Here is a 25,190-nt window from a genome sequence, read left to right as displayed (position 1 = left end):
CTGGCGGCCCTGCCCAACTTCGTCCCTACGCAGGCCCCCCGTGGCTCTCCCCAGAGGCTTGGGGAAGAGGGTGGGGGCAGGGAGGGGAAACCCGCCGGGCCGGGTGGAGGGCGCCTGCTAAGGAGAAATAAAGTCACTTTGGGTTCCCAGACCAGGTCTGAGCCTGTGGGAAGGGCGGGGCCGGGACCTGTCCAGCTGGAAGGAGAACTGAAGGAGTGGGGCCAGATACGCACAGACGGACACAGAGGCCTGGTGGGTGCACACACGCACATGCAAATGCACCCAACTGCACACATGCACAGGCCTGGTGGGTACACGCCTGCGGGTGCCTCCAGCCAGGCGCACCCAGTGCCCCCTCACACGGACCACTCCCATGCTCCTGGGCCCCAGACACGCCCATGGGGATCTCCTCCCTGTCACCATCCTGGGGGAGGGGGGTTGGCCTCTGGGCAGCGGGTCCTGGCAGCTGTGGGCCACTGGGAGGAGGCGGGCGATTCGGTGAATCTTCCTCTGTGTCCTGCCTCTCAGGCACTGGCCGAGGCTCGTCCTGGGCCGGGTGCTTAGGGCTCCCCAGGCCTTCCCTAGGTTCTTCCTCATCCAGGGTCTCCTGCAAGGGTGCTGGTCTGCTCAGAGCTGGCCCTGGGTTGCGTCCCAGAGGCTCACGGTGCTGGAGAGAGGAGGGGTCCCTGGGGACCACACGGCCGCTCTGCCGCCACCCCTGGGCCTGTGGGCAGGGACGGGAGAGAGGAACGCCACTGGCAGCAGGGTCTGAGGCAGGCTGGGGGCCTGCGCTGTGCCCCATGGCTGGGACGTGGTGGGCGAGTGGGACAAGCCTCTGCCACGCAGCCCTTTCTTGCCGGCCTCGGATGTCCTCTGGTCTGTGGAGCCTGGCGCTGCGGCCCTACCTGGCCATCTGCAGCTCCGGGCGGGGACTGGCCATCCGCTCCTTGCCTCCGAGGGGGGCTGCCGTGGACAAGTCACGCAGTTGCCCGGGAGGGCTGGGGTGAGCCTTGTCCCTGTTCTGAGGAGGGGCAGCTGAAATCCCGCCCCTGAGGGCAAAGGGCAGAGCCGCTTCCTGTTTGCAGCAGGTGGGCTGTGCAGCTCCCCTCCCCCGGGGGCAGGGCCTGGGGAGGGAAGCTCTGAGCGGGGGCTGTGTGGGCAGGACCCCCGACACCCCCACGACCTGGGTAAGGTGGGAGTGGTGGAGGCTGCAAGAATGCAGAGCAAGGCCGCAGCATTCCAGAAGATTCTTCCCCAATGGCCACTGGGTCCCTCAGCATGCTGTGCTGTTCTGTCACCTGGGCTGGGTCTGCTGTCGGGGCTCACAGCTCCGTGGGCACAGACGCTGCGGCTCAGGCCTCGGCAGCTCTCCGGAGCCAGGCGGCAGCCAGGTGTGTGTGCAGGGGTGGGGCCTGGAGGGTGCAGTGACCCCGGCCCGCTCACTTTGGGGTAGAGGCAGTGCCGGGATGCGGCCCAAGCTGCAGGGGCCAGGGAGCGAGTGCCTGAGATGCTGGGGGCTGGGCCCTGGGAGCCAAACGGCTGTGAGCGGGGGTCACGGGGGCTATGGACACTAAACTTGGTCATCATGGACTCCAGTGTGACCCTTATGGTATCTCGGGGCTCTGCCTGTCCCCAGCCAGGCCACCCCCCAAGGCCTCAGGAGGGCCTGCTGAGCCTCAGGGTGCCTGTCCCCGTCTGCTCATGCAGCTGGACCTTAGGGGCTTGCGGAAGGTGAAGAACTGGGTGGCCCTGGCCGCGGCAGTGAGGGTCCTGCTGGGGCACCGGGGCCGGGAGCAGGGGTCCGGACACCCCACATTGCTCTCCTCAAGCCCCAGGAGGGCAGAAGATGCTTGTGATGGTTGCGGCCACCTGCCGTCTCTCCAGCCGGAGCTCTCATGCCCACGACCCCTGACCCGAGTCCCCTGACCACAGTGCCCCTGATGCGTGCTCCCCCTGACCCGTGCTCTCTTCTGGATGTGCTCCCCCTGACCCGTGCTCCCCCTGACCGTGCTGCCCTTGGCCTGTGCTCTCCCCTGGATGTGTTCCCCCCAGCTGTGCTCTTCCCATCCTGTCCCAGGCTCCCCGCTTGGTGCTCCTGGGCTCGGCTCCTCCTTGCCTGGGCTTCACCCCGCAGAAGTCACTGTGTCACTTGGTGCCGACAGTCCCAGCTGCCTGTGGGCTGTGACTTTTTTGCAGGCCTGTCCCTTGGTCGTGTCTAGTGCCTGTGGACACCTTCCCTGCCTCTATTCTTTATTTTCTGCACAGGGGCCCCTAAGTGGGCCCCTCCCCGTGACGCCCAGCCACCAGACTGGGAGGTGCTGCTACCCCACCCCCAGACCCCCGCTCACAGCCTCCACACTGCACTGGCTTTGTGGGGGGCTGTGGTGTCAAGGTTGGAACTTGGGCCTGTGCCGCATCTGCCTCCCTCTCCCTCGAGACGCTCCTGGCTCTGTCAGTTCTGGGTCACAGTGCAATGAGTTATTGTCTGGGGGCCACACTCTGCGTTGCTCATGGCTGACTCCTGTCTCTGTGCTCAGGGGCCATTCCTGAAGGTGCTTAAGGACCCTGTGGGGTGCTGGGTGTCTGCCGCGTGCAAGGCCAGCACCCTCCCTACTGCCCTCCCGCTCTCCCCCTCGTTGCCATTTTAAAAGTTCTCTTCCCCAACACACAGCTATTCTCTAGTGGTGCAGAGTAAACCGCCTGTCTCTGAGAGGCAAGCTAAGCCCACAGGCACTTAGCAAAGGTGACTGACACTCCCCTGTGCTCTAGAACATTCCACTGCCACCGTGCTGCTAATGTTCCACGTCTGCGTCCACCCTCCTCCGTGCTTATTTTGGCACTTGGTCTACAGTGCAACATTGTGCACATGCCTGTGTGTGCGTGCTACATACATGCACATGGCATGCACAAGGGAATGTGCTGTGTGGGCGTGTGCGTGCGTGTGTGTGTGTGTGGTTTGAGTGAGGTATGTGTGAATGTGCATGGAGGTGTGGTCTGTACATGAGTGGGGCTGTACGTATGTGTGGTCTGTCTGAAGTGTGTGTGTGGTGTGTGTATAAACGTGGTGTGCACATTTTAGTCTCCGTGTGTGCACGTGTGTTGTGTGCACATACATGACTGTACACGTGTCGTCGTGTCTCCTGATAGGGCCCACGGCCCCCTGGCACTCATGCCCGCCGCAGGCACCAGCACCAGCACCCCAGGCCCTAGTCCTGTGGGGTTGGGAGTGTGGGGCAGCACCAGGTGCCAGCTCAGGGCAAAGCCTGCAGGTCGTCTTGGACCCTCACGAGTCAAGCGGGTGGAGCCTGGGCATGCGGGGGCACACTGGCGACCGGGCCTGGAACGGAGGTCGCACCCACCAGAGGAGCCAGGTGTGTGCCGGCAGCGCCAGGGCAGGAGTGCCCCCTGGTGCCCTGCTCGGGAATAGCAGGTCCATGCCCAGGGACGTTTCCCTACTGGACTGGAACCCAGGGCCTGTCCACAGCCCAGCTCTGGAGCTCCTCTGGGCAGCGGAGGTTGAGAGCAGCTCCCGAAGCTGTGGACGCCTCCAGGTCACCTCCCCGTTTCCTCAAAGCCCCCCCCCCCCCGAAGAGCAGCCCGGCCCTGGGGACAAGTGAGAGGTGACTGGGCCTCCCCACTCTGCCAGCTCAGCCGACTGGGTCATATGACAAAACAACTGTCTGTATGACACCAGGCTGGGGTGCGCAGGGATGCCCAAGGGACCTCACCAGCCTCCTGGGGTGTGAGGGAAGGGGAGGGAGGGGCTCGCTCTGTGACGCAGGAAGGCCTAGCCCAGAGCTGGCTGAAGGCCCTAGACCACATCGGGAGCCCGAGGCCCATCGGCCAGACAGCGTGACGGGCTCCTAATAAGGCTGCAGAGGAGATGTGCAATGACTCAGACACGCCGGGCACAGAGGGGCCCTCGGGGAAGGAGGCTCGTTGGTGTGGACCAAGTGAGCCATGGCTCAGACTTGGGCAGGAGGTGACGAGGCTGTGCTGACCACTGGTGGGAGCTGCCGCGACCTTCAGCTATCCGTGGGGCGCGCCGTGAGGAGTCTTGTCACCTGTCATCCCCACGTAGACGGAGGTTGTCCAATCCAGCATCATAAACCCCAGAGGAAGGTGCCAGGATTTGTGGATTCCAAGAAGATCCACAAGGCACAGCCGCAGGCAGGCTGACCCCCAGCCGGCCCCCCGTTATAGAAGGGGAAGTTTTGCCTTGGCCAGTGAGCCTGGACACTTACTGTTATACCAAACGTTATACCGGGTCTCAGACCAAGGAAGAGGGGCCACTCTTGGAATGCAAAAGCAAGGGATTTTGTTACTAGCTCGAGCTAGGGTCCAAGTCCACACCGACTCAGTGGCTCAAGACAAGGGCCCCAACTCTAGTTTCAGAGGGCATTATACAGCAGAAGGTTACATAAGCTACTCATTCTTTTCTTTTTTCTTTTTTTAGCTTTTTGGGTCACACCCAGCGATGCTCAGGAGTTACTCCTGACTCTGCACTCAGTTATCACTCCTGTCAAGTGCTCAGGGGACCATATGGGATACCGAGTCAGCTGTGCGCAGGGCAAATGCCCTACCCGCTGTACTATTGCTCCGGCCTCAAGTTACTCATTCTTGGTGGTTAACAAAAGACAATTTCTGGCACTAGTCATTGCTGATCCACACATGGTGAGTGATGGAGCCCACCTGTGGGCCAAGGACTTCTTAAGTGGGGTCCTGGTTGGCTAGTTTCACATCATTTCATTTCTGGAAAACCAAAACTGTTTCAGTTCCAGGAACTGAACCTGAGGCCTCACTGATTTTTCTCATTTCTGCCACCTGTCCTGGCATTGTCATTACTTGTTGTGTGGCTCATCTCTTCATTCTCTTATTTATTTATTTATTTATTTATTTTTTGCTTTTTGGGTCACACCTGGCGATGCACAGGGGTTACTCCTGGCTCTGCACTCAGGAGTTACTCCTGGTGGTGCTCAGGGGACCATATGAGATGCTGGGAATTGGGAATCGAACCCGGGTCGGCCGTGTGCAAGGCAAACGCCCTACCCGCTGTGCTATTTGGCCCTTTAGAGAAAAATTCTACCAACTTCTGAGTGGGGTCATTTATAGACAAAGACAAAGGAAATGAGAGAGAAGTATTAAAAATAGTGGGAGCATCTGTACCTCCAAATCGATACGGTACTGTAACCACTGAGAAATCAGTAGTTTACAACGAAGCGTGAAATTGCAGGGCTCATTTTTTGTTTTAATTTGTTTTGTTTGGGGGTCACACCCAGAGATGCTCAGGGCTTACTCCTGGCTCTGTGCTCTGGGCTCGGGTTCCACCCGGATGACTGGGGATGGAAGCCAGTCACCTGGGAGCAAAGCAAGTGCCCATTTCTGTAGCCCAGTGAACAGAGTTTGAAAAGGCATCATCCTGTTGCAGTCGGGGGGGCCCTGGGAACAGGTGCCTTGGGGAGAAGAGACTGATCCAACCGAAGGCATGGAAGCCTTTGGTTATGGTGGAAATTCATTATCTGTAGTTTTGGTTTTATACTTGACTTATAGCATGTACTCTAAAGAGATGATTTTTGGTTGGAAAGTTTTGAAAGATGTCCACCTTGTGTACATCTAAGATAAACTTCCCTATTTCAAGTTTAAAAAATGCTGATTTTAGGAAACTCCCAGTAGCCATGGTGACCAGGCACCCCTGCACCGCTTGACAGGAAGTAGAGTGATGCTAAGTGCAGCAGTGCCTGAAAAACAGGCTCTTGGACGCCTGACATTGTTGAAGTTTTCAGGGGCTCGCTGAGCCTGGACCCACCGCTCTGATCAGCTGCTGTGATAAGGACCCCTGGATCCCCCCCAGGGATGGTCTCCGTGTGCTTCATTAGTCAAACACGTGTCACAACTCTGTGACCCGAAGGACCCTTCTCTGGAGCCTAGAAAGCTATCGAGATGCAGGGTTCCAGGACAGTGCAGGAGGCCGGGGGGAGGGGCCAGGAGGAGGGTGCGGGAGGAGAGGGGGGTGGATGCCCAGGGAGAGGGGTGGACGCCATGGAGAGGGGGTGAACACTCGAGGAGAGGGGTTGATGCCCGAGGAGAGAGTGGACACCCGAGGAGAGGCTCCCCGCTGAAGCAGAGCTGGGGAGAGTATCTGAAGATCGTCCTGGGGTCACCTACCCGGGCACTTACCTTGCACACTGACTAGGTTCCATCCCTGGCACCCTGTAGGTGATCCCTGAGTTCAGAACCAGGAGAAAGCCCTGAGCACCACTGGGTGTGGCCCCCTAATAAATTGAAACAAAAAATGCCATCGACTGCCCCAAACTTCCCCTTTTCAATCAGCCTAGCAATGAACTGGTGTGTGTGTGGGCGGGGGGGGGGGGGGGGGGGGCGGCTTAGGAGAAGCTATACAAAGGCAGCGTGAAGAAAAGGGGGCACAGGAGCTGCCCTGGAGGAGCCCCCACATCCGCCCTCCCGAGATGGGTATGGCCGCCCTGTCCACTGCAGCGCCCAGCGTGCACCGGCCCCTCCATGCTGGGAGGCTGTGCTCCCTCCCCTCCCAGTGACCCCTCCCCTCCCCGTGTTTCCCCCACACACACCTGTCTTGCCCCACCTCTCTCCTCAGCCCCTCTGTCTCCCAGGAAGCTGTTCCACTTCACTGTTGTGTCCTCCTGAAGTTCTTTCCTGAGAGGCCGTGAGTGGCCCTTTCCTGCCAAGAGCGAGTCCTCCCTCCACTCTAAGCCCAGGCTTCACCCGAACTGGCGTGGTAGGGATCATCCCCCACACCGGGCAGAACAAGGGGGTCCGGGCGGGGTGTGACAGCTGCTTGGGGGCTGGTGGGATGCGAACCCCATGCCATGCAGGGCTCACAGCAGACCCTGTTAGTCTGGGTGACAGGTTGGGAGCCGGAGAGAGCAGCAGGTGGCCAGCCCTGCCCTGCCCTATCTCCAGCCCCAGGGTGTTAGATTTCCTCTCTCGTCGCCCATGTCACCAGGGATCTCCCCCGGCAACAATCTGAGATGTCCCAGAAGTGCCGAGAACAGGTGAACGAGAAACAAACCACCTGGTGGCTGCTGGGGACGCCCACCTCAGCTCATCCAAACTGCAGGGAAATGACTTCAGATTTGAAAACAGTGAGGCAGGTGTCACTGGGGTGACTTCTGGGGCCTGTCCCGTTCTCTCTCTCTCTCTCTCTCTCTCTCTCTCTCTCTCTCTCTCTCTCTCTCCCCACCTCTGCCCCCCTGGCACCTGGGGCTGGGAGCAGTCAGCTGGGAGCCATGCTCCATGCAGGAAAGTTTCCTGGGCCTTCCACAGGCCCTCTGGGTCCATCCTCTTTGCCTCAGAAAAGAATTTCAGGAGAGGAGCAGTGAAGGAAAAAAATTCATTTGAAAGTTCTGAGGTGGAGAGAGAGGGAGAGAGGGAGGGAGAGAGCAGAGAAAGTTGCTCTAGGGAGAACGCAGGTTTCTCCAGCGTGGAGAGGGAACTGGTGCATCCCAGCGTGGGATTTGACTGTGCACAGCTAAGAGAGGAGATGCGGGCGGCACACGGCACAACAGCACATGCGCCATGCGTGCGCTTTTTTGTGCAAGGTGGTGTTTCTAGGGCTTCTTCAAACTGCCCCACAAGGGGCTTCTACCTACCAGGTTCTGTCCAGGGCAGAGTTGGGAGCAGCTGATGTCTCATTTGACATCCTTATCCAGGCTGGAGCAATAGCACAGCAGGGAGGGCGTTTGCCTTACACGCGGCCAACCCGGGTTCAATCCCTGACATCCCATCTGGTCTCAAGCCTTGCCAGGAGTAATTTCTGAGTGCAGAGCCGGGACTAATCCCTGGCCTTTGTTCCTGCTCGGGCTTCTCTCAGGGGGGGTGGGGGATCTAGCCTCTCTGGTCTGCTCTGGCACCAGGTAAAGGTCTTATCTGGTCTTTAGTGGTCTTATGTCCCTATGTCCACAAAGTGGGTCTTGGCAGGAAAAGGCTTTCAGCAGCTTAAGGCTAGTTTGCAGTTCATTTTATTACTTTCCCAAGCCATGGCGGGGATGGGGTGGGGAGGGGGGACAGGGGTCCCTATCTGTCCGGTCCCTGAGCGCTGGTGGGGTGAGCAGAAGCAAGAAGAGGGGGAGCATTCTCGGCTCTGACAGTGGTGACGGCCAGGGGCCCGTGTGCAGGTGTAGGTGACAGTCCTGATGCTCAGGGCGGCTCAGCTGCTCTGGGCCCCAAGGCTGGCCCTGGCCTGTCTGTCGCGACACCCTCACCCGAGATGGGGCTTATTTGTGCCAGCCGTCTTCCTCCGGGCCTTAGCCTGTGGCCAGCGAGCCTGCTGGTGCCTCAGCACCGCTCCGCACCTTGGGCGCGGGCCGGGTTCCTGCGAGGCAACCAGCGTACAGGGACCATCCTGGGACACCATCGTCCTGGGTGGGTGTGGTGAGGACAAGAGCCTGAGATGGGCTTGGAGCCGCAGAGAGTGAAGGTATCACAGCAGTGGCCAGCGGAGCCCGAAGCCCAGGGCCAGCAGCAGTGGGTGCGGAGCCCAGGCCTGGCGCCCTGCGGGGGACACACGGTTGCACAGGCTCCAGGAGCAGCACTGACGGAAGACGGTGGTGGTGGTAAAGTGCTCGATGGCCCAGTGGTACTTGCTGGAGATGCTGGTGGTGCACTTGGGTGCGCAGGCCTTGCTGAGCAAGAGTGTCTTACTCTGAACTGTGGGAGAGAGGAAGTGAAGCCGGTGCCATCTGGGGCTCCCCAGGGCGCAGGGCTGGGTCCCTCCCACAGGCAGTGAGGGCTGGGAAGAGAGGCCCAGAGCCAGAGCTGGCCCGCGGGGAGCCCTGAACGTCCTCTCGCCTCCCCCTGCAGAAGGTGTTGTGCTGCCCAGGGGGACCAAACACAGGGCCCAGCCTCCCAGCTCAGGGGGGCTGGCCAGGACCAGCCTGGACCTGGACTATGCCCTGAGGCCGATGGCATGAAAGGGGCAGGTGGGCACGGAGAGACCAGGTGGTGCCGCTGACCCCCTCCCCGCCTCAGGCAGGCCTGCCCGTTTCCTGCTGGCTTTCTACCTCGCCCTGGGCCCTGTTCCGGCTGGCTGCCGGCACGTCACGCTCCCTTCTTCGTTTCACACTGGGCTGCCACTGCGGGTCTGCTGGGAGTGGGGTCATGGGGCAGTGGGTGCGGGGGGGGGGGGCTTGAGCCCTGGGCTGTCCCGGGGGTGGAGGACTGGGAAGGAGAGCTCCAGTTGTGGGGTCTGGGTGGGGGGGGCGTGCTGCCTGGGGACAGAGTCTGCCGGACACTCAGAGTGCCGGGGCAGCAGGCTGGCGTGAGTGCGGGCGGAGGAGCCCACACGGGCACTCCGGGCCCCTCTGGGTCTCTGCAGGCAGGCCCCAAGCCGCTGGCTCCCTTGCTCTGGGCAGCTGGGGGTCGTGCCAGGCCACCCTCAGGGAGCAGAGCTTCTGGCACATTCCCCCCCGACATAAGGCTCGTCCCCTGCAAGCTTTGGCTCTCACATAGCAGGACGCCCCCCTCCTCCACACAGGAGTGATTCCCTGTACCGCTGGCTTTGGGCCCCCACCCAGACCACGGGAAACCGAAGCAGAAACCTGCACTCATTTCCACCTGCAGCAGCCCCTGACATCAAGCACATCGGTGGGGGGGGGGGGGGCGGTGGGCCCGCCCTGGAACAGGTGGGCACGACTCACAGGTCCGGATGAGGACGATGAGCGAGAAGCAGACGGTGTCCTCAGGCCTGCACTGGGCCGGCACACACAGCTCCCGCTCCGTCGCGTTGAAGCACTGGTAGCAGCTCAGGTTGGCGCCCGTGGCCACCTCGGCCGCCAGCAGCAGAGCGCCCAGCGCCGGGACCAGCTGCTGCATGGCCGCGCTGTCCCCGGCCATCACTGGGCCTCAGCCCCCATCCTCCGCACCAGCCCCGCCCACTCAGCAGAAGAGGTGGGGCCTGCTCGCTTGGGTGGTCCTCCAGGGCCCACCCCGGGGGACAGCAGGATGGAGAGGACCTTCTCCCGGTGGGAGAGGACCTTCTCCCGGTGGGCAAGGTCAGTGGTTAGGGGAGGGGAAGGAAGAGGATGGGGGGAGGGGCTTTGTCTGGAGCCCTCTGGGGGGCAAGGAGGGGGGAGCAGGTGGGCTTGGAAAGGGGGGCTTTGATTCCCCAGTTCCCGCTAGCCCACAGAAACGTGCTGGGGGGGGGGGCTGGGGACACATGCCCCCAGGCGACCCTGGAATGGAGAGAGGGGCTCTGGGTCAGTGCCTCAGGCCTGATGATTCCCAGAGCCAGGAGCAGAGGGAGCAAAGGCTCGACCAAATGCCGAGACCTCCCCGCCCCCCCCCCACCCCCCACCCCACCCCCACCCCCGCCCACCCGCTAGAGGTGGCACAGACAAGCTGCCCCACCCCCTGCTCCGAGCTGCCCGCCATCCAGGCTCGGAAAGAGTGACCCAGATCTGTGCGCTCTCCAGTCCTCGCCCACAAACACTTTCACTTAAAAGAAGCAGAAATAACCTTCACACCTGCATCCCAGCACGGCACTTGGTGGGAGGCGGGGGCTGCGCCCGGCTCCCCGATAGGCTCCCAGGAAGGCCGGCCAGCTAGGGGGGGAAGTGTTCTGCCTTCACACAGCAGAGGGAAAGTCACTGAAACCTGTGCCCCTCAGGGAAGGAGGGAACCGAGTGATATACCCGCCCCACAATCACAAGGAGACTTTCAGCCCTGAGGAAGGCAAAGTCTCTTCCTGTTTGTCTTGGGGCCAGAACCTCAGTGCTCAGGGCTCAGCCTCGGTGGGCTGGGGAGACCATATTTGGTCCATTGTGTGCCAGGAAAGTGCCTCCTGCTGTTCTGGCTCTGGGTCCAAGGAGAAGACAAGGTCTCCCGCGGGATGAAGGACTCAGACATTTCCCTCAAAACCCCAAGGCACCGTTTTCAGCAACGCACAAATAAATGCACCTTAAATTCTCACAGACTCTTGGGGCTCCCAGGAGCCAGACAGGAAGAGGAATGCCGAGGTTGGGGTCTCTTTACGCTTCCTAAGCCGTGGGAAGGGCAGGTGAGACCGCCGGGCGTGGGGTCCAGAAAGGAAGGCCTGCTCCAGAACATTCCGGATCAAGACAACCCGAGAAGAACCTATAAAAGCCACCTTGAACAAAGGAAGGGCATGCAGATGCTTCCTGAACCCATGTGCTTCTTTCGCCCACGTGGCCGAGCACATGTCACCTACATCTTCCCTCTTGAGATGTGGACTTTCATGCTTTCATGTCTAATGCTGGGATGTTTCGGGGGCTGGAGCGATAGCACAGCGGGTAGGGCTTTTGCCTTGCATGCGGCCGACCCAAGTTTGATTCCCAGCATCCCATGTGGTCCCCTGAGCACCGCCAGGAGTAATTCCTGAATGCAGAGCCAGGAGTAACCCCAGTGCATTGCTAGGTGTGACCCAAAAAGAAAAAAAAATCAATAATGCTGGGATGTTTCTAGGGGCTCTCTCCATCCTTGGAGAAGCCCACGTGCCTCTCTCTCTCTCTCTCTCTCTCTCTCTCTCTCTCTCTCTCTCTCTCTCTCTCAAGAACCCTACCAATAAAATCGATTTACTTCACTGCTTGTCTACTCCTGAAATTTCTTTTCTGCAGAGGCGAGACAAGAATCCAGTAACCCTGGGTCCCCGGTGGCAGAGGTGGATTGGGAAAGTGACCGTCTCTCTCCTCCAAACTCCATATGAGCTACCCCTGGGGCCCACTGACGTCACAGGGACAGGCTGCCCAGGAAATCCGGGTCCAGACGAAGGAGCTGTCACAAATGGCTCTTTCTAGCTGCCAGGGACAAAAGTTCTACCACCAGCTTCTGTCCTATGCCCGCGTGCGGGCGCTCGCGGGAAAGGCAGGGGGAGCAGCCGGCAGAGTTTGAGAAGGACCGTCTTGGATGATGCCTGGGCTCGGGTCCTCGTGCTCGGTGACGGCGGCCCTGAGACTCGGCAGACACGTGTGTCCAGCCTCCTTGGGGACTCTCGGCCCTAACAGGAGAGTGGCGCGGCTGCTCAGCCGAGAAAGATAAGACTCCTGACGCTGCGGTGCTGCCTCAGCGGGTGGCTTGTGGGCCGGTGCAGCGACACACATGAGCACACACTTGTGGATGTCGGGAACGCGGAAGCCATGCGGCGCATAATCCACCAGCAAATGCACCCCTGCTCTCCCCCACGTCTCCCCTAGGCGTAAGTGAAGGCGCTCAGTGACCCTGAGGCTGGGAGGGTGAGGGTCTCAGCCCACGGCAGGATGGCTGTTCCCAAGGACAGAAAATCACGCAGGGGCTCGGGGGTGGGGACTGGGCCCTCACCACCGCCCTGAGCACAGCTGGCGAGGAGGGGCCCTAGAGGCAGCTGAGCCCTCCCCAGGGCAGCAGATGAGCACATCTGGCACAGCTGTGACCAGTGACTGTGGCTGAATCACAAGGAACATTGCAGGCAGGACACGGGGCCTGTGGGCCCTGGCACCACCTCTGTGGAGCGTGGCCGGCCGGGCAGACCCTGTAGGAAGTTCTCAGGCTCTGACCAGGCCCTGTGCGCTGAGGGGGACGGAAGGGTGTGGGAGAGGCCCCGCCCCACCTCCTAGCCCAGAACCACTTCTGTCTGCCAGCTCTGCACACACCCTGGGAATCTGGTGTTCCAGACAATGGCTGTGTCCCCTGTCCCACTAAAGCTGGAGCCTCCGCTCAGGGCTCTCCAGACCACCACAAGCACCTCAGACCCTGGTTTCTGCCTCAGATCCAGCACACTCCAGGCAGTGAATTCTTTGTGTCGGCAAAACCCCTTGTCGGCAAGGGCCAAAGCCTGTTTGCTCCCCGCCCAGGACCCCTGCTGGGGCTTGGCCCCAGGCACCAGGAGAGTCTGAGACCCAGGAAGAGGAAGTGGACGCTTGGGAATCCAGTGGGGCTTGGAGGGTACGCGCTCAGGGAGGCCGTGGAAATGGGGCAACTGGGGCGGGAGGGGGCCTGCCGAGAGGCTCCCCAGAGCAGCACAGAGTAGGGGAGCCAGTGGGGCACGGCCGGCTTCTGGGAGCAGAGCACCACCCTGACCCCAGCCCGCATGTTTGGTCACCTGTAGAGCTGTGGGACAGTGTGGTGCATGTTCCCACATGTCACTGACGACAGTTGAGACACTCACCACCTTTTATTTTTTTAAAATTTTTATTAGTGAAACACCATGAGGTACATTTGTAGACTTACAAATTTTTGTGCTTGGGTTTCAGTTACGCAATGATCGAGTGCCCATCCCTCCACCAGTGCCCATTCTCCACCACCACTAATCCTAGTATCCCTCCCACCCCCCAAGACACTCACCACCTTGACCCCCACCTATTTTCGGCTTTGGTGCCAGCGCGCCACTCGGTCAGCAGTGTGTGCTCACAGAGCACTTTCACAGGAGTCCTCCACCAACCACTGTGAGCTTATTTCCAGGCTCACAGGAGACCTCAAAGGTGCCCGGAAGGTGAGATGCTGGGTCACTCTGCGTGGTCGGTCCCACCTCTAGGGTCTGCCTCCTCTCAGCCCAGCCCCTCCCACCCCCGGCTCATGGCCTCAACCCCTCTCTGGTCAGGGATTGGGAGACCCCTGAACGTGCTTGTCAGCCTGGAGCCCCCTGCCTACCCTCCCCCACTGTTCCCTCGAGGGGTTTTCAGCCAGGAGGCTCCCCGAGACCCCCGTGTTGACCCTGAGTGGACACAGAGAACGGTCACACCCACACTGGGGGCCCCCAGGACCAGACTTGGGGCCCTGGCTGCAGAAGCAGGAAGACAGGGTGGGTGCCCACGCCCCTACACCCGTGGGGTTACTCCCTACAGTGCCCGAGCACCCACAGAGCCCCACCTACCGGTCTGAAGGGAAAGGCCCCCCAGGCCTGTGGTGCTGCCTCCCACCTCTCAGCCCACACTGGCCTGGGGCACCCATAGCCTGGGGTCCCGGGTGACCCCCGCAGCCCATATCTCTGGGCGCTTCCGGCTCGGGTCACATGCTGGATACCCACATGCCGGCTGGCACAGGGCAGGTGGGCGGGCACTTCTCCAGCTGGGGGTGTGCTGGAGCTTCCGGCCTCAGGTTCGAGCCGGGCTGCCTGATGCTGAGGTGACACCATGCAGCAGGGCCTGGCCGGGAGTGGATGGAGGCTGCTCCTGCATCCCCGTGCAGGCCGTGGGGGGTGGACGAGAGCTGGAGGCGAGTCAGGGCAGGCCCACATGCAGAGAGGACAGGAGGTGCTGACCCAGCCTGCTTGGCTCCATCCCCGCACCTGGGGCTCTGGCCTTGGGGTGCGGCCCTCGGGGGCGAAGTGCTGGCCCTGGGCCTCGTGTGCTGAGAATTTCTTGGTGTGGCCTCCTGAGCGTCAGGAGAAGTCGCCCCAAAGAAACACTCACGCGTGGTCAGCCAAGCACCAGAGGCCCAGTGCTTGGACCCTCGGTGCATCCAAGGTTCTGCCCAATGCCCTCTCTCCTCTCTGCCCTTGTGGAGTGGGGCGCTCTGGCTGGGGAGCGGGTTTGGCCCAGCTGCCACCTGCCCCAGAATAAGCCCCTGCAGTGTGAGCTGGGGCAGGAGCTGATGAGAGGCTGGGCCCGTGGCTGGCTGGGTGCCCAGAGCCCTCCAGACCCCGCCGGTCGAGGTCACACTGTCCACCCAGCTCAGCGACTCCAGCTCACAGCTACTGTCCCGGTTTGTCCTGCGGGCTGGAGGTCCCTGGGTGCCCCCTGTCCTCTTGCTCCCCATGCTCAGGCTGCAGAGACGCCGAGGATGGCTTTCAAGTGCAGGTCAGGGGCCTGAGCCATGGTCCAGCGGGAGGGCACTGGCCTTGCATCCAACATGGTCCCCTGAGCACTGCCAGGAGTGACTCCTGAGTACCATTGAGCACTGTCGGGTGTGGCCTCGAGACCAAATTTATAATAATAATAATAATAATAATGAATAAAGTGCAGGTTGGAGGGTTCCCTGCCAGCAGGTTCAGTGTGGCGTGACTCGATCTCCTGGGACTTGCCAGGTGATGGTGGCAAAGCGCCACCCGCCTGGTTCCATCCTGGAAGCTCCTGGGGGGCCCTTCAGGCAGTGCTGTGGCCGGAAGGGCCATGGGGAGCAGTGGGGGTGGGGCGTGCCTGGGCGGGGGTGAGGGCAAAGCCCACCCCCGCGGCCACATGCTGCTTCCTTGGGCCCTGGCTCTCATTGTCTGGCCCAGGCATCCTCTCAGGCCCCTCAGGCCCTCTGGTGGGGTGCACAGCCTCTGGGACCAGACTCTGGAGCTGCTTCCGGGTTCCTGGGGTTCCTACGGCACAAGCCCTGGTGCCATCCGGGCTGAGGGAAGCTCACAGGGTAGTGAGTTTCATAGTGCACCTTGGCCAGTGACACTGTCTGTGGGTGGGCACCGTGAGAGCGCAGAGCACCACTGAGGGAGCACCACTGCGGGCACCATTGAGAGAGCATCACTGAGGGTACCGTGTGGATGTGGAGCACCACTGAGGGAGAACCACTGCGGGCACCATGCGGACATGGAGCACCACTGAGGGAGCATCACTGCAAGTGCCATATGGACATGGAGCACCACTTAGGGAGCACCACTGTGGGTACCGTGTGGACATGGAGCACCACTAAAGGAGCACCACAGCAGGTGCCATGCGGACGTGGAGCACCACTGAGGGAGCACTGCAGGCACCGTGCGGTGTTGTGCTCTCACCTATACCCTCAACACAACAATGTCATGTTGCAGGAACGGTCAGGGCAGGACCTGAGCAGGGACCGCGTGGGGGACCCATGCAGGAGAGAGAGGAATGAACCTCATGTCCCGGGCGGGTGGGCGGTGTGGGCTGCGTTCGGGGAGCGGGGCCTTAGCTGGGGCCGTCTGCCCGTTCCCAGAATCTGGCAGAGGTTGTGGCCAGTGGGTTTCGAAGCCCAGAGATGCAGCGCAGCCGCACCTGCTGCTCCCAGGGTTGTGGGAAATGCTGTTGTGACTCAGCGTGGGGTTTATGTGCACAGGCATGACTCAAGCGTGTGACATGCCAGGCGCCTGGTCACTCCTTCTGGTCTCCTCTCTGGCAGCGTCAGCATCTGGAGGACCACGATCCGTGGGCAAAGAGTTGCCAGAGACCAATATGGGAGAGGCTTGACGAAGTGTGGGCAGGGGGTTGGCGACGGCTCAGAGTGCTGGGCACTGTACTGGGTGGTCTCTGAGCTCCGCAGGTAAGGTGTCCCCTCAGCCCCCAAACACAGCCAGAGGGGAACCAAGGAGAGGGGCTATGACAGATTGGGGGGCAAGTGCCTGGGTGACATGGCTTGGGGGTGGGGCATAGTACAGTGGGGAGGGTGTTTGCCTCGCATGCAGCTGACCTGGGTTCAATCCCTGGCACCCCACATTGTCTCCTGAGCATTGCCAGGAGTGATCCCTGAGCACAGAGAGAGGAGTAAGCCCTGAGCGCCACCGGGTGTGGCTCCAAAACCAAAAAGTACGTAACATGGGGGCTGGAGCAATAGCACAGAGGGTGGGGTGTTTGCCTTGCACGCGGCCAACCTGGGTTCGGTCCCCGGCATCCCACATGGTTCCCCAAGCACCAGGAGTAATTCCTGAGTGCAGAGCCAGGAATAACCCCTGAGCATCACTGGGTGTGACCCAAAAAGCAAAGCAAAACAAAACAAAAAAAATACGTAATGTGGCTTCGGGAGGGCAGCGCCTTGAGGGGCTGGTTCTGCATGCAGGTGGACATGCTGGGGATGGGCCCCATGGGTCTGCACCCCCCCCCCCACACACACACATACGGGTCAAGTCCCCTCCTGCTCAGTGACTGCTGGAAGCTTCAGGAGGTGCTACAAAGCCAAAGGCATGGCTGTAGAGGCTGGGCAGAACTAAGGCACTGGGGCCTCCATGCTGCCCCATGGGGCCTGGGATCACACGTGCTGGACAAGTTTCCCGGGCAGGGTGCCTGGCCCCTGACCGCACTCAGATGCTCTGGCCACAGCCTGCTGGCAGTACCCTGGGCTCGTGCTGTCTGCCCCTGCTGTGGCTGGGAGACCCAGCTTGGCCGTTCCGTGGGCAGGCGCCTTCCTGCCTTCTGAGACTTTCAGTTCCACTTCCTTGAACAAGGCCTGGCGTTCCCAAGCGTGCCAGTGTCTTCTGCTGCCTGTGTGCTTTGCTCTTCAGTCCTCACAGACAATCTTTGAGTGGCAGAACTCAGGCTTCAGCCCCACCTTGTCAACAGTGAAACGGTGTAGAAGTGACTGACAGTGGCCCCGGTGAGACGGATGGGCAGCGGGGAAGGGGACGTGCCTGCAGCCACCAAGAGCGTCATGCCGGCCGGGAAAGACATTTCCTACAGCTATGAGGCGCGGCAGGCAGTCAGGGAGGCAGGGACCGGGTGTTCCTCTGACAATGGTGGGGGCCCCGGGTGACTGAGGTGAAGCACAGAGGGGGGCGGCAGCAGCTTCGAGCAGCGAAACGCCACTTTCTAGAAATCTGCCCCTGGGAACAGCTGCAGATCTCGGAGTACTATGTAGCTGTTAGGAAAGATGAAGTCATGAAATTTACATACAAGTGTACTACATGGAAAGTCTCATGTTAAGTGAAATGAGTCAGAAAGAGAGGGATAGACATAGAAAGATTGCATTCTTCTGGGGAACATAAAGTAACAAAATAGGAGACTAACACCCAAGAGTGGCCGAGATTAGTACCAGGAGATTTGCTCCATGGCTTGGAGGCCAGCCACACATGCTAGGGGAAAAGGGAGCTCAGATAGAGAAGGGAGCACCAAATAAAGGTGTTGGGAGGATCCTCCCAGGATGGGAGAAGCATGCTGAAAGCAGACTATAGACCAAGCATGATTTCCACTCATTGCCTCTCTTGCAAACCACAGCACCCAAAAGGAGAGAGAGAACAAAAGGGAATGCCCTTCCACAGAGCAGGGTGGGATGGGGGGATGGGGGGTGGGAGGGATACTGGGACCCGTGGTGGTGGAAAATGGGCACTGGTGGAGGGATGGGTATTTGATCATTGTGTAATTGAAACCCAAGCACAAAAATTTGTAAGTCTACAACTGTACCTCTTGGTTTGTCACTAATAAAAATCTAAATAAATAAATAAGATAAAAAAAAAAAGTGAGCTGAGAGCCCTGCTCCTTGCAAGGAAGGAGAGTCAGGCCTTCCCAGCCTGCCCGGGCCTTACCTGGCCTTACCAGGGCTTATCCAGGCCCTAGCCAAGCCCTCACCAGCTTTACCCAGACTTTGCCTTGCCGACCGGGGATGCCTCAGTGTCAGTGGCCAGCCACAGTTTTCTCCCTGCAGATGTCCCACTTCTCCCCCCTCAGCCTGACACATTCCACCCCAGGCTCTGCCTCGGCATTCCTGGGGCTTCCTGGGAACATCAAACTCTGACCTGGAGTGTAGGCTGATTGGGAAACTAAGATAAAGGGCAATCCTGGAGTCTAGGCTGAGGGGAAACTGGAATCATCAGCAGTTGGGCCTGGTTTCCCCCTGCCACGGCGGAAGGGAGCCGTTTCCCCTCGCCGCCCTTCCCCCACCGGCCTGTCACACGTTTCATTCCCAAAGTCAAGCCCCAACAGTCCTAGAGATTTTCAGAACCATAAAACTGTTCCGGAGCCTCGGCCGACAGGAGACTAAGATAAGGGGAAAACGCCCAAAGAGCTTTAGACCAGCTGGACATCATTGTAATTTCCATCTTTTTTTTTAATTATTTTTTTTCTTTTTGGGTCTTACCCGGTGATGCACAGGGGTTCCTCCTGGCTCTGCACTCAGGAATTACTCCTGGCGGTGCTCAGGGGAACATATGGGATGTTGGGTATTGAGCCTGGGTCTGCCGTGTGCAAGGCAAACACCCTACCCTCTGTGCTATTGCTCTAGCCCCGTAATTTCCATCTTTTGTAAACACTCGGCAACTGATGGCAACTGATAAGGGGTGCCGGGAGTCCTTAAAAGGTCTACAAAAAACTCCCTTCCCTTAACTTAGTCCTGTGCTAAGCTCCTCCCCGCTTGGGGAGCTCCTTTCCTTCTCTCTTCTATTTTGCAATAAGCCTTTCAACTTTCCAACTCTGAGACTGAGAAAATAATGAAGAACCCAGGAATTGCAAAGGAACACAGAGGCCCGCTTCCGCCTCGCCTCCAGCGTCATGACCCAGGTCTTTCAGAGCCAAAGCAGAGTATGGTGGGTGGGGTGTTTGGATCCCAGCACTCTGCAGAACCAGAAGCAACCCCTCAGCACTGCTGAGGAGGAGATGAGCAGTGAAGTAAAAACAGGTTCTGAGAAAGTGAGGTAGGGGTGGAGAGAGAGAGAGAGACAAAGAGACAGAGAGACAGAAAGATACAGAGACAGAGACAGAGCATGAGAGCATGAGCTTTTCCAGAGTGCAGAGGGAGCCCTAGCATATGTGTGTGTGTGTGTGTGTGTGTGTGTGTGTGTAGGTGTGGGTGACATACGTGCTCCGGGGGGCCCCCCATGAGCTGGGCAGCACCCGGCAGCAGCGCGTCCTTTGTTCCCAAGCGGTTTTCCCAGGGTCCCCTGCAGCTGCCCCTGCAGGGCCTCTGCCTGGGCAGGGTCGAGGCTGGGGTGGTGGCCAGCGGGGGCAGGGCCGGGCGAGGCTGACTCTCCTTTGGGTTCCCCTCCGGGCCTTGGCTCCCTTGGAGCGTCTCTCTCAGGGGGTCTCTGGGCCTGAGCTGGCCCCAGGTCAAGGTCTCCTCCGGCCATCCTGCCAGAGTCCCTGTGTCCACAGGCGGGGCCAGGCTGCCTTTGGGCTGTGGGCTTCACGGCTTCCCAAGAACTCGTGGCCACGGGGTCCTTCCCTATCTGTCTGCCACTTCACCTTCCTGGCTGGAGGGAACCCCGCAAGGATGCAGGGCAGCACTACTGGAGGAGTATGTAGAGCACTGTCAAGAGAGCCAGAAAGGGCTCACCCCATGCCTGCCCATGGTAAGGAACCTGAACGCACCCCCCCCCCACCTCCGCCATGTCTAACAGCCAAAACTCTGGGTAGCTGGGCTGGGCAGGGCAGGGTGCTGGCCTGCACATGACAACCACGGGCCGAGTCCCACCAGGAGTGAGCCCTGAGCACTGCAGGATGGAGTCCAATGCCCGGCTCCTTCACAGAGAGGAGAGCAGCCTTCCAGGGTCTCCTCGGTACACCCAGCACACGCAGACTCCCACAAGGCTTGTGTGACCCGCAGCACGTACAGCCGTGGCCACCGCCTCACGCCCCGCACCCAGACCACAGCAGCCACGGCAAAAGGAACACTCACCCGAGCCCAAGACGCGGCGGGGGCACAGGAAGTGCTGGCGGCAGGAGGCATCCCCTTCCAGGCCCAGAAACCGAACCAGCCCGCACTTCACCCCACCCTGAACTCCAGCCGGAGCCAAGATCAGTTGGGAAAGGAATGCTGAGTGTTGGGGAGAATCGTCACACCAGGCTTCGGGGCTGTGGTACGTCATGTTACACACATGGCACACTGCACTTGTGACACACAGGATACATGACCTGTAGCACACGTGATGCACACATGCTATGTGGTACATGTGAACAGTGACACACGTGACAGTGACACAGATCTCATGACACATGTGGAGGCACCACATGAACATGAAACAGGGCATATGTCCCTGTGGGTGCACGTGTTCTTCCACGCCCAGACTGGGGACCAGGTTCCTGCTTTCTGTTGGCTTCAGGGCACAGCCTGGGGGGGTGGGGGTGGTGGTGTCAGAGCAGCCACACCTCCAGGGGCACCCACTCCCCCCTCACCCCCAGGGCCCCCCCACCCTCTTACTTTGTCACCCCTGGGGCCCCGCCCCTCCCCCTTTGCCCCCCAGGGCCATCACCCTCTCACTCCCCCACCTTCCCACCTGACCTTTGCAGACCCCGGGAGGGAGAAGGGAGCAGCTGGCTGGAAGCCCCTTCCCCCAAAGCTCCCTAGGGCTGGGGGTGCACTGCCCCTCTCTAGGAAGTGGGAAAGAATCACTTGGGGGTGCTGCAGTGACCCACCAAGGCCCTCTGAAAAGTGAACTTGGGAGACAGAGAGTTAATACTGAAGAGGGTGGAGGCACCACCGGCAGGTGCCACTCCCCTCCCCGCCCCCCCAGCCCCACTCTCAGCCTTGGGGAAATCGAAACCCAAGTGCTCCTGCTCCTTCCTGCTCCTCCCCCTTCCCCTGTGTGCGTGTGCGGAGCCAAGTCCCCTAGCCCCTCAGGCAGAGCAGGTCAGGGGCCCCTTCCCCCAGGCATTTCCTGCTGCTCAGGCCACTTGGAGCTCAGGACCCTTTGCTGTGCCCCTGACGAACTTGGGTTCGCTGCAGGCAAAGCGTTCGTTCCCCACAGTCCGTCCCAGCCCAGCTTCCAGATGCCTCCGTGTAGCTGGCCCAAGTCGTCCCCTCCCTACAGCTTGGGGACTGTCCCTCCCTGGAGTCCCTGTCCATGCCTACACAGCATGTCCTGTCGTGTCGTGTCAAGGCCTGGCCCCTGCACACCACCCCCCCAGTCCCCACTCCACACAGCCGAAAGGGTGAGGATGTGTTTATTGAGGCACGAAGCAGCGGGAGGGCTCCGGTGGGGGCAGGGGACAGTGTGGATTTGGGGTGTAGAAGCCCGGGCCTGCCCTGGGGAGCAGTGGGCCCTGCCCCAGACCACCCAAGCAGAGTGGGGCGAGGCCTAGGAGTGTCAGGGACACTGGCTTTGGATCCGGGGGCCCCTCATGCTGCTCTCCTGTCCCCCACTCCAGGTCCCTGGAGAGCCACCTGCTTCCCTGGCCCCGAGTCCCAGGGCTGGGGGTCAGCCGGGTAGGGGTGAGGGCGGGGCGGGGAGCGAGAGCTGCAGTCGTCTCTGGGTGGTGCAGGCAGGGCAGCTCCAGTGGGCACTGCAGGGGGGACAGGGGGCAGTGACCCGGCCGAGGTCAGGGGTGCAGCTGCTGCAGTGCCAGCAGGAGGCTGAGCAGAAGCCCCAGGCCCAGCACGGCGGCGTTGACCCGCAGCCCGCCATCTGCGGCACTGAAGTTGCACAGGAAGCTCTGGCAGCAGTGGGTGGACACGGCCACCACGCCCACGTCCACGCTGGGGCCGGGGCATATGGGGGAACAGCCCTTGTTCAGGCTGTAGCCAAAGTCCACCAGGTTGCCTGAACAGGAAAAAAGGTTGAGGAGAGGCCCGGGGTGGGGGTCGTTCCGGCCTCAACTGACATCCCCACTCACCTCTGCCGGCCCACACTCACCCTACTCGCCACTGTCTGTCCACACTCACCCTACTCAATCCTGCCTGTCCACACTCACCTTACTCACCCCTGCCCACCCACACTCACTCATCCCAATCCCCACTCACCCCTGCCTGCCCACACTCACCCTACTCACCCCTGCCTGCCCACACTCACTCCTCCAGATCCCCATACACTCACCCTACTCACCCCTGCCCGCCCACACTCACTCATCCCGATCCCCTGCAAACTCACCCTACTCACCCCTGCCTGTCCACACTCACCCTACTCACCCCTGCTTGCCCACACTCACTCATCCTGATCCTCACACACTCACCCTACTTGCCCCTGTCTGCCCACACTCACCCTACTCGCCCCTGCCTGTCCACACTCACCCTACTCGCCCCTGCCCACACTCACTCATCCAGATCCCTGCACACTCACCCTACTCACCCCTGCCCACCCACACTCACCCTACTCGCCCCTGCCCGTCCACACTCACCCTACTCACCCCTGCCCACACTCACTCATCCACATCCCTGCACACTCACCCTACTCACCCCTGCCTGCCCACACTCACTCCTCCTGATCCCCCCCACACTCACCCTACTCACCCCTGCTCGCACACACCCACCCCAGCCCTCGCTCTCCCCTGCAGGCCCAGTCACCCGGACCTGTCCTCCCTCACTCATCCTCAGGCCCCTGTATCCCTGCCCGCCCACGCTCACCGTGGGTCCTCACTCTCCTCGGGCCGCCCACACTCACCAATGCCCCCCGACGACGATACGGTCACGCAGTAGTTGTCCGAGCTTGAGCAGACGGTGGGCTTCAGGCAGTAAAAGTTGCTCTTCTGGTTGGTGCAGGAGAAGCACACCAGGGCTCGCGCTGCGGAGGGGACAGGCTGCGGTGACCTCTGCGCGCAGGCATCGCCGGCGGCAGCCCCCGCCGCGGGGCGCCCGGCGCCGGGTGCACCGGCAGCAGCGTGGGACGCTCACCTGGGTCCACGGCGAGCAGCAGGGCCAGCAGCAGGGCCGGCGGCACGGCCAGCGAGGCCTTCATCGCGACGGGGCCGCGCGTCCCCCGGCGTCACGGGCTGCAGGAGTCCGCCTGCCGGGGGAGGCCGGGCTGGCTGCGGGCACCGCACGGCGCCCGGGGCCCCGCCGCCCCGCTCCTCCCCGGGGCCGGCTGGAACCCGGGCGCGTCCTCAGAACCGGAGGTCCGCCAGAACCCTCACGGCATCGGAACTCCCCGTGGGCGCCGCGGGCCGGCGGGCGCAGGCCGGGACGGACCCCCCGCGGGCGTGGGGCCGAGGCCGCTCCGTCTTCGCTCCCGTCCGGGCAGCGCCCCGGGCCGCCCGCCCCGCACCCCGTCCGGGCCGCCCCCGCCCCGTGGCTGCCCACGGACCCCAGACTCACCGCCTCGCGGCCGCGGTCCAGAGGCCTCCCAGAGCTCCGCACCGATGCGCCCCCGCGCCTCCCCGGCAGGCCGAGCGCGGCCAGATGGCGGGGGCGGGCTGGGGCGGGGCCTGAGCGAGGCTGAGCCAATCCTGGCTGGATGGGGCGGGGTCTGGAGGGGTGGGCGGGGCCAGGTTGGGATGGGGCGGGGCCGGAGCGGAATGGATTCGGACCTGAGAAGGGATCGGGCAACCTGGGTGCTGGATCGGGAGGGGCCTGGGGGGGTGGGCAGAGCCCAGTCGGGATGGGGCGAGGACCGAGAGGGGATTGGGAAACCCCAGGGTTGGATGGGGCGGGGCCTGAAGGTGGGCGAGTCCTTCTCGAAATGGGGCGGGGCTGGAGCGGGATGGAGCCGGATCTGAGCAGGGATGGGGCAACCCGGGGCTGGGTTGGGAGGAGCTTGGAGGGATGGGCGGGGACTGTGCGGGCTAGGGGCGGGTTCTGAGCTGGATGGGGCGGGGCCTGTAGGGATGGGGCAGGGCAGCCCCTGGCTTGATTGCGTGGGGCCTGGTGGGTGGGCGGCGCCGCACCCCTCGCCCTGGGGGCCCCCGAGGACCCCAACGCGGGCGAGGCGTTGTTTGGGTGCAGGCAAGTCCAGTGTCCACTTCCCTCTGCCAGCCCAGAGACCCTTCCTGCCCCTTGCGAGGGTGCCTGAGCAGGTGTGGCCGGGCAGGAGGCCTCGGTGAGCAGCCTCTGGATTCCCACCCGACCTCCGCCCAAGCTGAGCTTGGCCTGCATGGGACCTTCTAGGAGCACTGAGTGGAGAGGCCTGGGTCTGCCTTCTCATCTGCGAAGTGCTCTAGCACCCCCCAAAAGAGATGCGTAGATGGAGCTGGAGCAATAGTACAGCGGGTGGGGCGTTTGCCTTGCACGCGGCAGACCCGGGTTCGACCCCGGGTATCCCATATTGCTTCCCCCAGCTCCCCAAAAAGAAAAAAAAAGATGCACAAATTAACGCCTCTTTCCTGGGCCCAAAAGGCCCCTTCTGGTGCACCAACGGGGTTCGGAGGCAGCACCATTGCTCCGCTCTGCCCACGTGTCCTAGGACTGGCCTAGCAAGACTCTGATGCTGCCACAAAATTCCAACGAATCCCTCCCTCCCCAAGATAAGCTTACAGTATTTTATGTGTACTTTATTATCTTTATATACTTGGATCAGACTATTTCATAGTTGAACCAAATTATTATATGTTTCTTATCCTTTTAATTTGATGGGCTTAGACTAGTTTTGGGGGGTTTCGTTTTGGTTTTTTTTTGGAGGGGGGGCACCCAGCAGTGCTAAGGCCAACTCCTGGCTCTGCACTCAAGGATCACTCCTGGTGCTTGGGGGACCACATGGAATGGGGGGACTGACCCGGGTCGGTTTGTGCAAGGCAAGGCCAGCGCCCTCCTCCATCATCTTGTCTAAACCCTTCCATTTGTTCTGGGGTATTTTGGCTTGCTTTTGTTTTAGCCCCAGCAGTGCTCAGAGCTTACTTCTGGCTCTGCACTCAGGGATCACTCCTGGCAGTGCTTGGGGAAGCCTATGGGATGCCAGGGATCGAAGCCAAGTCAACAGCATGCAA

At 61.2% G+C, this 25,190-nt stretch overlaps 2 protein-coding genes across 2 annotated transcripts; both read right to left on the bottom strand.

Annotated features, from left to right (window-relative positions):
* Positions 1 to 8,458: 8,458 nt before the first annotated feature.
* Positions 8,459 to 9,870, bottom strand: LY6L (lymphocyte antigen 6 family member L). The gene is made up of 2 exons (XM_056125412.1): positions 9,675 to 9,870; positions 8,459 to 8,685 (listed from the first exon to the last, which is right to left on the bottom strand). The coding sequence occupies exons 1-2, from the start codon at positions 9,868 to 9,870 to the stop codon at positions 8,459 to 8,461; spliced, it is 423 nt and encodes a 140-aa protein (XP_055981387.1).
* Positions 9,871 to 21,512: 11,642 nt separating this feature from the next.
* LY6E (lymphocyte antigen 6 family member E) lies at positions 21,513 to 23,662 on the bottom strand. Its single transcript, XM_056125251.1, has 4 exons — positions 23,587 to 23,662; positions 23,167 to 23,278; positions 22,937 to 23,056; positions 21,513 to 22,099 (listed from the first exon to the last, which is right to left on the bottom strand). Exons 2-4 carry the CDS (start codon positions 23,228 to 23,230, stop codon positions 21,879 to 21,881), a joined length of 405 nt encoding a protein of 134 aa, XP_055981226.1. The 5' UTR covers positions 23,231 to 23,278; positions 23,587 to 23,662; the 3' UTR covers positions 21,513 to 21,878.
* Between the last annotated feature and the right edge of the window lie 1,528 nt (positions 23,663 to 25,190).

The sequence above is a fragment of the Sorex fumeus genome, unplaced genomic scaffold, assembly GCF_029834395.1.
Source record: "Sorex fumeus unplaced genomic scaffold, SorFum_2.1 ptg000054l, whole genome shotgun sequence".
Classification (NCBI taxonomy): Eukaryota; Metazoa; Chordata; class Mammalia; order Eulipotyphla; family Soricidae; genus Sorex; species Sorex fumeus.
The sequence above is the reverse complement of the archived record's forward strand: the minus strand, read 5'-3'. Positions and strand labels throughout refer to the sequence as shown.

Bases quoted from the DNA above. Each gene is read 5' to 3' on its own strand.
- LY6L (XM_056125412.1), bottom strand. From the start codon at position 9,870: ATGGCCGGGGACAGCGCGGCCATGCAGCAGCTGGTCCCGGCGCTGGGC. The intron at 8,686-9,674 runs GTGAGTCGTGCC...TCTCTCCCACAG, and splicing joins CATCGTCCTCATCCGGACCT to TTCAGAGTAAGACACTCTTG.
- LY6E (XM_056125251.1), bottom strand. From the start codon at position 23,230: ATGAAGGCCTCGCTGGCCGTGCCGCCGGCCCTGCTGCTGGCCCTGCTG. The intron at 23,057-23,166 runs GTGAGCGTCCCA...TCCCCTCCGCAG, and splicing joins GCTGCTCGCCGTGGACCCAG to CGCGAGCCCTGGTGTGCTTC. The intron at 22,100-22,936 runs GTGAGTGTGGGC...TTTCCTGTTCAG, and splicing joins ATCGTCGTCGGGGGGCATTG to GCAACCTGGTGGACTTTGGC.